Source organism: Phycodurus eques, chromosome 22 (assembly GCF_024500275.1).
Source record: "Phycodurus eques isolate BA_2022a chromosome 22, UOR_Pequ_1.1, whole genome shotgun sequence".
NCBI lineage: Eukaryota > Metazoa > Chordata > Actinopteri > Syngnathiformes > Syngnathidae > Phycodurus > Phycodurus eques.
Genome location: NC_084546.1, coordinates 7,433,024 through 7,450,376, shown reverse-complemented (window position 1 = coordinate 7,450,376; position 17,353 = coordinate 7,433,024). Strand labels below are relative to the sequence as shown.

Here is a 17,353-nt window from a genome sequence, read left to right as displayed (position 1 = left end):
TGTAATATTATGGTGTGGGTGAATATTGCAAACAAAGAGATTAATTTATCATTTCAATTGAAAATGTGTCAATGGCAGCATTGGGCTTTCTGTGAATAGATAAATATGAAAGTCCAATTCCTCTTTTGTCATCCTTTATTTGTGAGGTTAGATATGAAAATGCAGTAAAGCAGAAAAGTGAGGGGCAGATGTTTGTCCCACATTACAGACACACCCATAGACTGCCCGGGGCGACCGACAGTCACAATAGATGCGCTTGTGTGTTGGGGGGTGTCGAGCTGTAAGACACACGAGAGATCCTGTGGAGGAATTCAGGCCCCCCAAACTTCTCTGCAGGACAGACTGCGCTTCTTTCTCCTGGAGTTATCAACAGACTCTCTGAAATTTTCCATCTCCATGAGCATCCCCGAGGCGCCGGAACCGAAGCGGATTAACATCCTCGCCTCCAACTTCTCGGGGATGGCCCTGCGAGGGTCCAGGACGGGATTTTACCGGCAGGACATCAACAGAACCGTGTGGGAAGTCCCGGAAAGGTACCGAGACTTGAGGCAGGTTGGAACAGGAGCCTATGGAACTGTATGGTGAGGACCACTAAAATGTGCACTTTTGAAAAAGTTTATATTTATTCATGCAAAACGTGATGAAAATTAATGTTTAAAGCATACAACTAGAATCTTGACTGCAAAAAAAAAAAAAAAAAAAAAAAGCATTTATTTTGTCGCTTTTATCTGATTAAGTTCAACATTACAGCTACATTTAAGCCATTTTCAGACATTTTCCCAAGTAGGGTCCCCCTACACCGCCACAGCTGGCTCCACAAGGACCCCCACTTTGCATTGTGTTGTGTGGATGAGGGGGTCCAAAAAGAAAAGCACCCCCAGCCTCATTGTTGTTAAAAGTCAAAGAACCTTTCTCCAGATGACATTACCGCTTGGCTGCAGGGAGGGTAAAGCTTGAATTGACAGCATTAACGACAGCCTGGCTCGACTTTAAGAATTTCCCTCAAATTTCTATCACGAGACCACCTCAAAAATTAACAAGTGCCACCATAATGACCAATTTTGATCAGTTAGAACATTAAATGAAGTGATTGTTTCACATACCGCTAGAGGGAGCCCACATACTGTCACATTTTGATAATCACTGAACTACTGCATGCTGGTTCAGTTCAGCGTGGGACCGGCGGACCAGCTCGCAGGTGGCCATCAAAAAGCTCCACCGGCCCTTCCAGTCCAAACTTTTCGCCAAGCGGGCCTACAGAGAGCTACGACTCCTCAAACACATGAAGCACGAAAATGTGAGATGAATGAAATCACTTCCGCTTCGAAGCAATCATGACAATGCAATGACACCAATTCTCTCTTGTTTTCTCGGAGAAGGTGATCGGTCTACTTGATGTTTTCACAGCCGAAATTACCCTGGATCGCCTTCGAGACTTGTAAGCTCTCATTTATTCCTGCCTCAAAATAATAATAAAAAAAAAAGTCAAAATGACTATTTGAAATTGTAACCCCCACAGCTACCTGGTCATGCCCTTCATGGGCACCGACCTGGGCAAACTGATGAAGTTGGAGAGACTATCAGAGGACAGAGTTCAGTTCCTCGTCTACCAGATGATGAAGGGACTCAAGGTGAGCCCCGAAGTCCTCCATATCGTGTCAAAATGTGTCATTTTAAGTCCAACTTTTGCTAAAAAAAAATAAAATAATACTTTTGTCTTTTTCTCGCCTCTCCTCAGTACATCCACTCTGCAGGGATCGTCCACAGGGTGTGTGACCTTTCAGATTAGGCACTTTTGGGGGGTGGAACCCGCCCATTCATTCGGATTCCCACACGAGAGGCTTTGCTTTGTTTGTGTGTCTTTCTCGCCTCAAAACAGAATGATATGCTTGAAATGTTAGTTTAGAAGGTGTCTGTCACTATGTTGCAAGTTTGCAACATACTGAGAGGTGATTAGACTGATTAGAGGTGATTAGACTTCTAATATAACCAAACCAAATGAAGTAACCACATTATCTGAGACATGTTTCAGTATAACAAAGTGACATTTTATACAAATGAAAACTGCAATTACAAAAAAAAAAAAAAAAAATATATATATGTTCATACTGTACACATTACATCCAGTTAATTTTGTGTACTAACTCCTTTCAGGACCTAAAACCAGGAAATCTCGCCATCAACCCAGACTGTGAATTAAAGGTAAAGTGCATGGTTTTCACACAAAGCCCTCTTGAAGTGGAATAAGTAAAGCATTTCGACCGCTTCAGATCCTCGACTTTGGCTTGGCGAGGCAGGCCGACGCAGAGATGACGGGTTACGTGGTGACCCGCTGGTACAGAGCCCCCGAGGTCATTCTCAACTGGATGCACTACACGCAAACAGGTAGGAGAACCAAAGGACCCCAGCCCCCTTTTCGTCTTATTTTTTGAGTGAGCCACCTTACTAGTTTTTCGGGCTACGGGCCGTCGCTTGGCCGATTATTTTGCCTTGAGTTGCGAGCAGAATTTTGAATTATAAGCGCTTGATGGTGCCGGCAAACTTCACAACAAGCAGCCGTTTGGCAGCTACTGAATGATTCTTGAAAAAAGAGGCCAAGTGCTTGCTTCAAATTGTTTGCCACTCCCTACTGTAAAATTATACCAAAAAATAAATAAATTGATATTGTGCATTCACAAAACCACATGACTGTCTTCCAAAAGTCCACTAGCTTTATGGCTAACAAAACTAGCGTAGATGACCTTTAAGCAATATAACCTTTTAAGTGACGGATACTTGAACAAACTGCTGCAACACATCAGACCAACGAATATAACAAATATATACACACACACACACACACACACACACAAACACAATGCCCCCTAGTGGCCAAAGTGTGCGCACCAGGAGCTGCACAATGCATTCAGGCATGAAATCATGATGCACAACTTTTTTTTTTTTTTTTTTACATTCTATTGAATTATTTTTTTACTGTTGGTTTTTATTTTAAAAATGAAGTCACCACTGTATCTTGTTTTGTGTTCTTTTTTTTTTTTAAGTGGATATCTGGTCTGCTGGTTGTATTATGGCAGAGATGCTGCTGGGGAAGCCACTGTTCAAGGGCAACGATCGTATCCAAGAGAAATTAGTATAAAAGTGTTGTTTAAGTTTATTTCTTTTTTTTTTTACATGGACAACACAGTAAGTAGAATGTGACCCTTGACCTCGAGTTTGTGCCAGATCTGGACCAGCTCCGAGAAATCATGAAGATCACCGGAACACCGGCTGCCGACTTTGTGGTGAAGCTACAAAGCCAAGATGTAAGTTAGTTTGGAAGACCGACGCACTAAATGGACAAAAGTCTTTGAAAACAAGGGCAGAATTTGCAAATGAAAGACAACATGTCAGCTGTCTTTTTTGGGGGGACAAAAAAAACACCTCCGCAAAGTTGGAAGCACTAAAATGTAAAAGGAAAAAAAGAAAATGCCTTATTTGTGTAATTAGTACAATGAATGAAACTGAAAGCAAAAATAATGTTATAATTTAAACAAATTCCATTTAATGAAAATCAGATTGTACTGAATTATTTACATTTAAATTATTTAAAATTGCACAAAATTAAAAAACATTAAAAGTATATAAGAATAAACTGATTGAATCAAAATAATTAAAATAATTACACTAGAAATTAAAATTACAATAACAAATAATTAAATTAAAACATACACATACATATTACATTAAAAGGTAAATAAGTATTAAACTGCAATTACATTCAATTGACAAAGTAATTTAAATAATGATATTATAATTACATTCAAATTTAGTTTAAATTAAAACATATACGCACAAAATAAAAAGAGAAAATAAATTCCATTCAATTTAACTTCAATGCGAATTAAACTAGAATGACATTGAAATTATATTAAAACAAAGTTAAACTATATTTTAATTAAATTGAAATCAAGGGTGTGTCTTAATACTTAATTCCATATACTGTACATGAACCACATTGAATTGAGGATTTCCTGTCTGTTGTTTCCCCTGACAGGCCAAAAACTACCTTCGGGGTTTGTCAAAAGTACCCAAAAAGGACTTGCACTCCATTTTCTCCAAAGCGAGCTCACACGGTATGCAAGAAGCTCACCAACGGTCAGTGCACCCAATTCTACACCCGTCACATTGTTGTCTTCCTGCGTCGCAGCTGTGTGCGTGTTGGAAAAGATGCTGCTCCTGGATCCCGAGGAGCGGGTCAGCGCCTCGGAGGCCCTGGACTTTCCCTTCTTCGCCGACTTCCGCGACACGGAGGAGGAGACCGAGGCGCAGCCGTATGACCGAACCATAGACAACACGGACCTGACGCTCGACCAGTGGAAACGTAAGCGAGGACGACCGTCCCGTTCAAACGTCCGAACCCAAAACATGAACCCACGTGACAGTTCCTTTGTTTATGCAGGACACACAATTACGGAGATACTGATCTTCAGGCCTCTAAAAGACTCTACGGAAACATCACTTTAACATACGCATCAAGGCGAGGTACACCTTAGACTGGTTGCCAACCGATCGCATATACAGTTTAGACAAACAAGCATTCATGCTCAAATTCACACCAACGGACAATTTAGTCTGCAATAAATCTAACATCCATGCTCTTGGAATGGAAAGGGATGAAGCCGGAGTACGGGGGAAGAACATACAAACTCCAAACACGAAGTCCAGAGCCGACATAGGAACGTTAGTATGCGGTTTATTTTTCTTAAATGAGATTTTGTCATTTTGAATCCAATTTGTAATGATACTGGTTCTCATTAGATTGTGTAGGTGTGTGGAAAGAATGTAAGTAGTTACAAAATACACTTTTATTCAGGGATGACTTTGTGTTGTAGCTCTCTTATTTGGTCCACAGAGGAGGAAATTCACTTACGATACAGCGTTAGGCTACAACCGGAATGAACAGGTCACACACAGTACTTTTTGTGAAGGTATTCAACAGATGATGCGTCCACATCCGCTCGGTGGAGGAAGTCGAATACTTCTTTAAGCACTGAGTGGGGTGGGGTGGGGGTGGGGGGGATATAGGTGTGTAAATATAATTGATGGGAAATAATCCACTTGAAGACAGCTCACCTTTTTTCTCCGAGGAAGACATAAACATGACGGCCGTGTCGAAACGCCTCACGCTCGATAGATTCTTCAGGATGTCCGCCGTGACGGCCGCAGCTTCATTCCTGCACAAGCGGGACTTTTTGTGTAATTTGGCGTTAAGAATGTCACAAAAAACTATCGACAGCGGTGGTGAAAAAAATAGGGTTATCTTGTCTCAAGTGAACTTCCAAATTGACTTGGTATGAACCACTTGTGTAGAGTGGTATGACTCGGCTCTAAATGTGCTCACTGGATGTAGAAATCTCGCAGCGTCTGCAGGATCTGACTGAGGATGTGAGGTTCAAGGGAGCTCTGGAAAATGCGCGCGTACGACTCTGGCTTGATTTGCTAAATAAAAAAAAAAAAAAGACAAGAAAAAAGTTAGGGATTTCGCCAAAAAGTTAGCTGCTCTGGATTGTGTTTTATGAATGAAAAACAACCTTTAAGTATCTGTAAACCACTTCCGGCTGGTTTCCAATCACTGCGCAGGTCGGCTTCGAGCTGGAAACTTTTGCTGGGTGGGGCTGGGAGGTTTATCGGGGGGGCTTTTTGTGATGTTTCAGAGGGAGGGACGACGCTTTCCTCCGGCTGGTCGTGTTTGGCTCGTGTGGTTGAAGAAGCTCTGATGACAAAGAGAGAACATTCAAAGGGGACATATAGAAAATGGACTTTTTAATGGCTTGTATACAAATAGTTGGGTATCTGGCATGTGAATTGACTTGGGCCCTGACCGATTTGGATTCTTTGAGGCTGATGTCGATTCAAATATTTGGCATAGTAAAATTCTGATCACCGATTATTTGTCAGGTTAATTAAAAAAAATATGTAATGAATTAAATAACTTTTTGGTCCATTAACACGTACAGCAATACTTTGTCCTTTCGTATTTATTTAACTTTAAAATTGAGAGAAAAATCTGCTGAGTTTGTTTGAATGTCATCTTTTCTATTAATCACTCAAATGTGTCTATGAGCAAGCTGTTCTGATTATTTTATGATTTAAAGTATTTTTCATCAAGATGGTTCAACTAACTGGTCAGACGGCAGCGAGGGGGCATCCGGTATCGCCTGGATCTTGATCATCTTCGTACTGGGAGACGACGGCGAGGACTGGCCCTCGTGGTCCCTCGCCACATCCGGTACTGTCACCTTACCGCTGATCTCCTCGATGTCGATCCTCCTCATTGGTTTCTGAGGAGCGTCACAACGAGTCAGCATGACTCTATTGTTAATCTTAAAAACAGAAGAGATGAGTGTACGTCTCACAGTGGAGCGCAGGTGAGCCTCTTTGTCCACGGGCTGCACCGTTCTCCTCTGGGAGCCGTCGGACATTTGAAGGAGGCCGCTGGAAACGCCATCCTGATAATACAAGCATCCAGGCAACAGGATTCAGTTTAAAAAAAAAAGACAATATTTACAAACATAAGTGAGGAGGGGAAGGTGAAAACGCACCATTTGGAGTTTCTGGAGTTCAATTTGGGCCTGCTTGTTCTCTGGCTCCAGCTTCAAAACCTCCTGAAAATCTGCATTTTTTTTTTTGGTGCATTTGTCACAAACAACTCATCAATACGAAGAGAATGGGACAGAATGGGACATTTTATGTCCAAATGACTCCACTATTTCTAGAACCACAGAAATCCACGCGTCATTGACGCCCTCCCAAAAAGTTTTGTATTTGGCAATAGATGCCATGAGATGGCGGAAAATGACCACTTTTGTCGGAAGCGCCTCAACTTCCTTTAACAGTTGCTTGGCACCAAAATGCCACAAGATGGCGACACAGGCATACTTTTATTGCTTTGGCCTGAGCCCTAAAACAAACAAACAAACAAACAAAAAATAAAAATAGAATGTGGTCGAGATTCATAAAAACATGTTAAAAATGATTGTGATGTAATATTAATCACTAGCTATATCGTGATTCACTTATTGCGGATTCAGTGCATTGCACATTTTATTTATTGATAAGTGTAGTGCAGTTACAAACTGTAGTTCTAAAGAGCACCCCAAAGAATTCTGGGAAGCAGCAGGTAAGTGTTACCTTTCATGGCATCCTCCAGCTTCCCCAAGGCCACTCGGGCGGCGGCTCTGCGCGCGAATGCCTTGGAGTACGTGTTGTCTAAAGAGATCGCCTTGGTGCAATCTTCCTCCGCCTCCTTGAATCTGATGTAACATCGATGTGATTTTTCCGTCACGAAATATAGAAAAGGGTGTGATTTATTATTATTATTTTTTTTTTTACCTCTCCAGCTTGAGGAAGGCCATGGCTCTGTTGGCGGGCAGCAGCGCGTTCATGCAGTCCGCCTCCGCGCCTCGGTTATAGCACTCCACGGCAGCGTCGTACTTGCCCTCTTTGAAGTACGCATTACCCTGGAAGGTGGCAAATGTAGGAAATCTTTACCACAATAACATATGCTCACTGTCGCTGCTTGTTAATTTACCAGCTACTCAACGCTTTAACGCGTATGTTGACAGAAGTTCTGCTGTGAAATGAGGGTTTCGGGAAGGAATCTTACCCTGTCTTTTTGCACAACCGCCTCTTGTCGTCTTTGATGCTCTTCTGTCAGTCTTTGGCGCTCTTGGTCTACTGTGGGATCTGCCTGAGGTGACGTTCCCTCACTCAGCTCCTGAGGTCCAAGTATCTGACAAAGCAAACGTCTGAGATAAGGTTGACCCATCCTTGCATTTTCTACACCGTTTATCCTCATTATGGTCCCGGGTGAGTTGGAGCGAATCTCGGCTGACTTTGGGAAAGAGGCCAGACACACCCTGGACTAGTCGTCGGCCAATCACAGGTTACACTGAGACAAACAACCATTCGCACAGACATTTACACCTATGGACAATTTAGAGTCGTCAATAAATATAACTGGTGTATATATATATATATATATATATATATATATATATATTTTTTTTTTTTTAAGATTACTTTTATCTCAAATCAACCTCTCCCATTGCCATGAATACATTCCAACCCCTCCAAATAACACACAGAAATGTGTAACGTGATTCCCCCCCCCCCCATTCACTTTCACTTAACTTGATTTGGTTCACAATTTATTTTTCTAATTGATTTATTTTGCTGCCACCAACTCAAAAAGCTCGTAAATTGGGGCGCTCGTAAATGAAGGTACTACGAACATGAAAATAGATCTAAGTCACCTCTTTCATTTTCTTCTCTTCATTTTGTGCTTCCAGGTTGCCCGGGTCAAGCTTGAGAACAGTTTGGTAATCTGTGCAAAAATTTAGGCTCAACATTACGTTCTTAGAGGTATTAATGTAACAATACGATATGTCTATTGTTCAATAGAGGCAACTGGACTCTTCCTGGCTGTTGAAGACGTTTCTCCTTTAATCCCAAAGGCTTCTTCAGTTCTAAAGTTGAGGTGGGGAGTCTTCCTATCTCTGTCTCTGGTGGATGCGTCCTCCGGTCACATTTGGTTGTCGTTGTTTTTGTCTTCTTCAACCTCGGCGAGTCCAGTTGCCTCGATTTCACTTTTGTGGATAACCATGACCCAGATGACTGCGATTCTACTGTACATAGACATACAGTATGTCTATTGTAGTGGTTTTCAGGGGCACATAGTCGCCCACCTTCTAAAGCAGCGTCGTAGTTCTTCAGCGCAACGCGGGCTGCTCCTCGTCGCGCATACGCCTTAAAGTAGTTGCTGTCCAAAGCGATGGCCAGGTTGCAGTCTGACTCGGCCACAGCATATCTAAAGAGAGGGAAAACCCATGAGTGTGCATGGCAACAAGTACAGCAATCAACAATGCAAATGCTTACTTCTTGAGGCGGAAGAAGGCGGTGGCTCGGTTCGTGGGAAGAACGGGATTGTAAGGATCCGCAGCCATTCCTCTGGAGTAACACTCGATGGCATCGTCGTATTTTCCCTCTTTGAAAAATGCGTTCCCCTGATGATAAAGCCGTGTTATTTTTGGAGACTTATTTGTTAATTCAGCACATTTTAGGTGGCTGTTACCTTTTCCTTCTCTGCTGAAGCTCGCTCCGGATCAGCTTCCTCGGAGTCCGACTCCGTGGGACTTTCCTCCTTATCCACCTCCTCCAAAGCCTTCACCTAAAAAAAAAAAAAAAAAAAAAATTATACATACATATATATATATATATATATATATATATAAAACTAATGGACTAAAACTTTTCTAACTAATGGAAGACAGACCACATCGAACTTGTCCCACGATTGATAATCATTCTGTTTGATCCTCGATGGCTTCTTGGTGTCGGTCTCCTCTGCTCTGGAGTCACTGTTGTTGGCTATCTTCATCTTCTTCTTGGCCCTCATTTTTGCTTTGTAGTCCTTGTTACGCACAGGGGGGAGGTTTGGCTACAAAACGAATAGAACATGGTGGGAACATAATTAAAATATACACGTGCATGTGATTTCCAGCTAAAACGAACCTTGGCGTCCCCCTGCTCCCCTCTCCTCAACTGCTCATCTTTGGTCTTCATGTCAGTCTCCCAGGTCTCCAGCTCCCTCACGAAGCTTTGCAGGTCCTCTGCATTCTGCCGCATTTGCATTTGCAACTCGAGTGCTTTGTTCGGCCCGGCCATGATTTCCTCCCTGCGAGACAGACATTCATTTGGGATTTTAAAGAAAATTGAACAAATGTTTTTTGGATGACTTTCGTTTTGATGTCCTATTTTCCAGAGAAACCACGAGTTTCGAGTCATGCTCGTTTCGCAAACAGCTAACAACGTTTTAAATAATCGATCGGATTCAATAAAGTACAACGTTGTTCAGTACCTGCTCCTTATTTCTCCGGCTTACAACTGCGATTCAAATATGGCAGGAATTCTTACTAGTCGTAAAAAGTAGTTCTTGCGTTAACGTTGTTGTTGTGGAGCTATGACAGCAGACTCCCGGCATGCTTTGCGCTGTGGAGCGTCCAGAAAGATTCACAGATCGTTTAGTTATGAAGAGTAGTACAACACATTTAATATAAAGACATAAAGAGAAGACCTTCACCTTCTTTGGAAACTTTTTTGTTCCTCCACCTCCAAAGAGTGCTTAATAATGAATTACATAGATATAAAACTGATACAATTTAAAGAGGACTATATTAATTCACCAGCATACAATATTTTCCGCCATGTTATAATAGACGATCTTTGTTATCACAAACGCGTTTTTTAAATGAGTTATATCTATTTTTTATTTGTAGATTGGGTCATAGAAATTCTAATTGTATTATTAATTAAAATATTGTTATTGTATTCTTTTTTTTAACCGTTGACCCGACGCAATCACGTGATCTCACAACCCAGCAATGACCTCTCCTGCTAGCTAACGCTGGCTGGCTGGGATATCTTAAGAAATATCTCATTGTCGCCGAGTAAATTTCAACAATGGGCCAGACGAAGAAAGAAGAAGATTACGGATACGACTTATTCCCGGAGAGGAACGCCGGGAAGTACAAAAAGGGCTCCATCGCAGAGAGCCTGTTCACTTTCAACCACAAGTGTCAGGTCATGTTACAGTTAGCCGTGGAAACCAGTGAGTAACGTTTTCATGACTTCATTTGAAAAGTAACTCGTGTGTTTTATCAATAGGAAACAACCGAAACATTGAAATAACATACAGTGTTTCGATTAGTAACCATGTTAGCTACCTTGCTGTTAGCCTGCTGGAAGAATTGGGATTACAGTAGAATATAACTTTATTGTCACTGTCACATGAACAATAACAATTTGAAAATCTAAAATCTCATGTGTGATGTGCTTCACACAGGTCCATATGCCAAGCTCCTCCTCAGTGCCATGAAAAACTCTGGATGGTAGGTTGCATTTATCATTTTGACGACACAATTCAAATTTGGGGATTGTGATGCAGCATGGTGCTTGAGTGGTTAGCACTTCTGCCTCATAGTTTTGAAGTTCACGGGTAGAGTTTTTGCATGTTCACACCCAAAAAGATGCATGCCAGGTCGAATGGAGACACGACGTTGTCCATAGTAGTTATATTCATTGTGGTTCGACTCGTGGTCCGCGAAAGAATCTCTGCCCAAGTAAAATTCAGTTGTATTTAACTTTGAAGTTCACAAAATGTGCATTTCATCTTCAGAAACTGTTTTTAAACATTTATTCACATTTTTAAAACCTTTTATTTGCAATACATACCAATTGAATCATTATTTTGGTAGCTTTCAAGTGTCCTATACAATGGTGCCTTTGGATACAAATTAATTGCTTTACTGCATTTTTACCTCAAATCATCTTTCCCCTTTGAAATGAAAGGAAATGCCGTTAGTCGGTTCCAGCCCCTCCAAAAAAAAAAAACAATCCAAACTTTTGCATTTTTTTTTTTTTTTAGAAAAATACCGCCCTATATCATACTTTATAAAGCATACAGTATGACATCATTAAATAAAATTTAAAAAGAATTAAGCACCTTTTGTCACACTTTCTCATTCGAAAAAAGAATTCAAGAGGCGACGTAAATACAACAAACTCAGATAATGTGGTTGCGCAAGTGACCACACCCAAGAAATATGGTGTAAAAATATGCATTTCATTCTTTCTCCAATTGTCTTTTCTCTTTATTAATGTGAAATCCGTTCTGTATTTGGCCCAGTAAAGTGTTTAAAGACCGCCATTTTGCATGCGAAGATTGCGATGGGACGGTCAGCGGTGGATTTGATGCAGCGACGTCCCAAGTGAGAACAGCTATTGACCTTAATTAAGAATTATACAGCGAAAAAAAGCACATTGTGTTTAATTAGAATGATTTTGTTAATTCTTTATTTTTTTTTTTTTAGATTGTCTTGTGTCAGAATAACATCCACCAGCAGTCTCACATGAATCGAGTGGTCACGCACGAGCTCATCCACGCCTTTGACCACTGTCGGGCTCACGTGGACTGGTTCAACAACTTCAGACATTTAGCGTGTTCTGAGGTGAGTGTCGTCATACCCACAGAAAAGCAGATTTCTGATTTTTCTCTCTGGTAGTTTAACAACAACAAAAACAACCTGGGAGATTAGCCTCCCAACATGAAATCCAGAGAAAATTTTATTTACAATGAGAATAAGTGGTGCGGAAAATGGATGGCTGGATTGATGGACTGTATATATTTTATTATTGTATTTAAAAAAAAAAAAAAAAAAAATACAGGGCAATTTAATTATTACAAATATTGTAATAAAACGTTAACTCCAAACACAGAGCAACAAATCCAGTTTATAATGCATTTACTTTTATTTTTTAGTTTAGTATAGAATAAAATGCACATGTAAAAACAAACAGCAAATCCAACATATAATAGACAGTGATAATTCTTCAGTGTCACAATTCGGTTATTCTTGTTCATGCCCCATTCAGTTTTAACCAGGAATGAATTTTAAATACACCATATAAACATATGCATAAGTATGTATAGGCAATGTATTGGTCAAACCTAATTGTGTTGCGTTTTGCCATTGTGTCAGATTCGTGCCGCGAACCTCAGTGGCGATTGCTCCTTCTCCAACGAATTGGCCCGATTCCACTTTGGAATGAAGCAGCATCATCAGGTAACCCCCCCCCACCCCCCAATCAACACCATGGGCCGCTCCCCCTTTCTAAGCCCGTCCCGTCTGTTCAACTAGGAGTGCATCCGAGGCCGTGCCGTCCGCTCCATCCTGGCTGTGAGGAAAATCAGCCGCGAGGAGGCTGAGAAAATCGTGGACGAGGTCTTCGACACGTGTTTCAACGACCACGCACCGTTCGGACGGATCCCGCACAGCAAGAAGGACGCTAAATTTGCCAACAGGGATTATGAGAACCGGAATCGGTATTATGCAAATCTTTAGTACCATATTCAAAGTTCTGGTGGATTTTTTTCCGGGGCCGTGTGTTGCCGATGATTTTCCTTCAAAAAGGATTGTCAGGATGGGAGTCGTCCTCTGAGCAAGAAACATTCGTTGTCACTTTTTGGACACTAATTCTGTATAAAGGGATCAAAAGTAGTCAAAAGAAGCCAATTATATGAAGACGTTTTTTTCTTTTTTTTGTTTGTTTGTTTGTTTTGTTTTTGTTTTTGTTTTTTAAATTAAAGTGTGCGAATGGCACTTTTATGTACTTTTGCAGTGAGTCAAAGTCAAAGCCAAGTCAAAACTTCTTCATAGTCTTTAATATCCAACTTTTACCATAAAATGAAACAAGTTCTCCATCAATGTGCTTGTTCCAGTCTTGCTGTAAAAAGTCATTGGTGACATCTTCCATTGGACATTAGCATTTTAAAGAATCCCATATCATTCTGCACAGACTCATGAAAGGCTGAAAAAAGTGATTAGAGGAATTAGCCTCATAATCCCACTCCATGATCCTCATCCTCTTCTTCTATCTCAAAGACGACACCCTCTGCATCCTAATAGCAATGTCACTTGTCTGAGAAATAGACACCAAACTCTCATTAATAAAAAAATAAAAAAAACACACACACAAGGCAAAAATGATTAGGTTTGACTTAAAGGAGCTTAGAGAGAAGATTTCGACAAGCTCCTTCCGAAATGAAAATACCAGGAGGAGAATGATATTCCTACGGATTACTTGACTAAACAATCCATGCAAAACAGCAGATTTACCACTGGAATTGCAAACATATCAAATGCTTTCTATTAAACACATATGTTTAACTCTGACACCCCAAACTTCAGATGCATTATGCTTTGTTGCGTTTTGCAGCTTGGATCACATTATAGTGCTATTTACAAGTCTTGAAGTCTACGATTATAATATTTAAAATGTATTAATTATTTATGCGCCTGTTATCAACTTTTCCAATGAATTTGTAAGCTTGTAACGACCATTATCAGTGGCCATCTTCCAATATTGCTTCAGAACAGGAATTTTGCTGTTAAAATGCGTCTCTTTCAGCTTCAAGGGTCTTTAACCGGTCCCACCACGCATTTACATTATCAAGAGTCTTATAATATTTGTTGCATTAATTTACTCCCCCCCCCCCCCAAAATTGGCTGATTAGATTAGATTTTTTCTTAATTTATTGCTTTAATTGGTTATTTGATTTCTTGTTAATGATCAAATAAGAAAATATTACGAAAATAAAAAAATACACACTCATTTAAAATATTTTATTAAATAATTGATTAATTATATTTACGTTGAATGTAAATAACAAAATAAGAATCAATTATTTTATTGTTAATCTCTGTCTGTATCCATTAATATTCTATTCATTTTGTTTGTCTTGTTAAAAGGTTAATTGATAAAAAAATAATAATACATATGAATAAATAAATGAATATATAAAAATATGTTAAATGGGTAGTCAATTATATTTGAATCTGAATAACATTAAAATAAGAATTATTTTAATAAAATTAAGTATTTTAAATGTATGCATTTTTCAAAGTTTTTTTCCCCATCTAGTTTAAAAACTGGTTAATTGATTTATTTTGAATAATAAAATTCAAAAGTACTGGTAATATACTGTAAACAATTTTACATACACATTTAACAAGTTTGTATGTATTTCATTGAATGGTCGAATTTAAATGAATTTATAATAACAACAAAAAAATGTAAATACATTAAAGTTTTTTTTCATGGTTTATTTATTTTTGTTAATAATGTATTTATTTTAACCACATCCACAAATCACCTGGTCCAAACTTGTAATTCCTGCTCTTAGCTCTAGAGAGCACTTTTGAACCACGAAGCTCCCGCCTCCGAACGTTCTGTTTCTATTCAAACTTGACAAGCAAATTGCTGTCCCTCTTTATACTGATACACATAATTGAATCAGTCTCATTGAGTCTTGCTTGAGCAGAGACGTGGCGCTGTAATAAAAAGTGCCACCGAGGACACATTCATTAGTCTCCCTATTTAAGCAGGCAGCACCCATTGTGATCAAATTAGCATGCGCCGGCATCACTAAATGCTTCCATTTGACAACAGCACTAATTAATTCATTGCATGAATTAGATTTAACTGTGCGGACACCCAGCTCACCTTTGCGCATTTTGTAAGGTGTCTCCTCTCCACGGGGGTAATTGTGGGAAATTGTTTAATTATTTAGGTGGGGATGTGACAAGTTAAAGGAGAGCTATCTAAGCTAGTCAAAATAGCCAAGATTGTCTTTTTATGCCCCACCTTGTGCACTCAAGGTTGAAATGAAAATATTGGAATCCAGGTGACCGGTCTGTAGCCTGAGGAGGACAACCACACAAATGATTGAGCACCTGAAAAAAATACAGGGAAATATAAGAAGGATGCAAGTTCATTCGTAAAGTGCTTGCCTTTATTGCACATGAATGACAACTTTTGGAGTACCGCAAGGCTCACGTCTAAGTCCCTTTTCTTCTTGATTTCATCTTTAATTAATCTGCTTTAATGTGAAGATTTTGGCACTGAAGTTTCCCAATCTGGATGAATAAAGTGTTTATTATGTAAGAAGATGGCACAAAACAATGTGCAACAGTCTAAAAAAAGCTCACGTTTATATATGGTATCCGCAACTGTAACAATTAAGTATAGTGATCTTATTCATTAGAGCGCTTACAGGCAACACTTCATGGTGGAAGAAGAAAAAAAAAAAGAGATTATTACAATTCAGAGCACTAATTCTCCGGGGGAGGATTTGATTTGCATGCCCCAAATCAGCCGTCGAACCTGGCAATTAACTTCCGCAGCAGGAAAGATCTGCGTGGGGCCCTCCATGGGAGGGCCGGGCATGCAAATGAGGTAATTATGAGTGCCATTTGAGTATTAATTAAGGAGGTGTTGAAAGTTGGCAGATACTTGTCTTTTAGACATTTGTGTGCCATTTTTACATACTTCACGATGTACTGCAAAGCGAGGAAATACAATGACATAATGCAGATATGCATAAGTAACACAATGGTACCAATGAATCTAAGGGTAAAGAATTGATTGAAGCTATTTAGAGAATCCTGAATTGAAATTTTACAAAATTAGGCACGAATACCACAATTATTTTTTGTGATACAAAATCAATAAATACAAGCCAATTTTATCACCCATCCTTTCATTTTGCCCGTCCAATTTTATCAAGTTAAATTAATTTGTTTCAATTTGAATATAAAATGTACTTACGCTAATATAATATTGTATTTTTGGGTTTACGCACGACCTGGAAGAAGTTCCCGAAGGGTCATTGATGAGCGTTCATCGCCGCCTTGTCAAACAAAGATACCGCCACAAGATGGCGATCAATGCCGTGTATTAGTGGCTCGCAACGCAAAGGGAGCCGCGGGGGAGTGTGAATACCCCACAAAAAGATGACCACGAAACGGTATGAAAACATATTTCTTCTTGTTGATCAGAATAATGTAAATGTGATGACATGTCATGTAGCTGTCAAGTGTTTTTAACCGTATTGTACTCGCACAGTCTTGGGCAAAACAGGTGCACGTAATGGGTTGCAATCATTGAAAGGGGCATTCGAACGTTTTTCTTTTAAATAACACGATGAAATTGGACGAAATTCCGGGTTTTCTAAGTCGTATTCTTTTGCTGGTGTGACTGAATGAAGTGCACTGGTAACTTTCATCGCAGAAATAGCAGTCGGTGACTTCGACGAGTGCAATGAACGTATGCTGGCATTTGAATCTTCATTTCTTTTGCTAATATATGCATGGTATTAATTAGAGGCGATGTGATTAGCATAGCAACTGCTGCTGGACAATGTCCAGGGGTAAGAGCAGAGACTTTTTTTTTTTTTTTTTTTTTTGGCTCATTAATAAGTCCCCAAGAGCATATTTTTCAACAAACTTTAAGAAGTCTCTCTGTCGATTTAACATTCACAAGGACAAAATGGAGTTTTGTCAGTGTATTATTATTATTTTAGAATGCAAAATGGTAAAAATAAATCAGTCGAATATTATCACACTATCAGGCGGAGATCAAGCAAATAAAAATGACCGCATCAAAAAAAAAAAAAAAAAAAAAAGGAAAAGTCAGGTTCCACCGAGATTTGAACTCGGATCGCTGGATTCAGAGTCCAGAGTGCTAACCATTACACCATGGAACCTTATGACATCACTAGAGCGGGAAAACCGTTTTAAAAGAAATCTAGCCGGATGTGGGCCAGTCCCAACAAAAAACAACAACAGCCCCTTTCACGTTTTTTCAGCCTTTCATCCGCTGTCCCTGTTCTGTGTAAACTGCGCTAACATGGAATGTGGTTTGACTACCACTCTTGGAGAGAGTAAGTTGAAACCGCATACATACAAATATCCTG

General features: G+C 39.7%; 3 protein-coding genes and 1 non-coding gene across 4 annotated transcripts; 2 read left to right on the top strand and 2 right to left on the bottom strand.

Moving 5' to 3' along the window:
- The first annotated feature begins 377 nt into the window (after window positions 1–377).
- LOC133397038 (mitogen-activated protein kinase 12-like) lies at window positions 378–5,008 on the top strand. Its single transcript, XM_061667444.1, has 12 exons — window positions 378–581; window positions 1,168–1,297; window positions 1,380–1,438; window positions 1,520–1,631; window positions 1,739–1,768; window positions 2,155–2,202; window positions 2,271–2,385; window positions 3,042–3,113; window positions 3,223–3,302; window positions 4,034–4,112; window positions 4,187–4,360; window positions 4,439–5,008. The coding sequence occupies exons 1-12, from the start codon at window positions 397–399 to the stop codon at window positions 4,501–4,503; spliced, it is 1,149 nt and encodes a 382-aa protein (XP_061523428.1). The 5' UTR covers window positions 378–396; the 3' UTR covers window positions 4,504–5,008.
- rpap3 (RNA polymerase II associated protein 3) lies at window positions 3,962–10,789 on the bottom strand. The gene is given in 18 exon segments (XM_061667440.1): window positions 3,962–5,029; window positions 5,113–5,213; window positions 5,381–5,478; window positions 5,571–5,609; window positions 5,611–5,752; window positions 6,163–6,320; window positions 6,396–6,488; window positions 6,582–6,652; window positions 7,171–7,292; window positions 7,372–7,499; window positions 7,646–7,771; window positions 8,295–8,365; window positions 8,727–8,848; window positions 8,917–9,044; window positions 9,113–9,208; window positions 9,314–9,478; window positions 9,553–9,715; window positions 10,764–10,789. Coding segments are annotated over 17 exon segments (1,899 nt in total). The 5' UTR covers window positions 9,706–9,715; window positions 10,764–10,789; the 3' UTR covers window positions 3,962–4,943.
- On the top strand, window positions 10,351–13,213 carry atp23 (ATP23 metallopeptidase and ATP synthase assembly factor homolog). Its single transcript, XM_061667443.1, has 6 exons — window positions 10,351–10,648; window positions 10,883–10,928; window positions 11,726–11,807; window positions 11,910–12,047; window positions 12,579–12,662; window positions 12,738–13,213. The coding sequence occupies exons 1-6, from the start codon at window positions 10,501–10,503 to the stop codon at window positions 12,939–12,941; spliced, it is 702 nt and encodes a 233-aa protein (XP_061523427.1). The 5' UTR covers window positions 10,351–10,500; the 3' UTR covers window positions 12,942–13,213.
- A 3,858-nt stretch (window positions 13,214–17,071) lies between these two features.
- Window positions 17,072–17,143, bottom strand: trnaq-cug (transfer RNA glutamine (anticodon CUG)). The gene has a single exon. It is a non-coding gene; the product is annotated as a tRNA-Gln (tRNA).
- Between the last annotated feature and the right edge of the window lie 210 nt (window positions 17,144–17,353).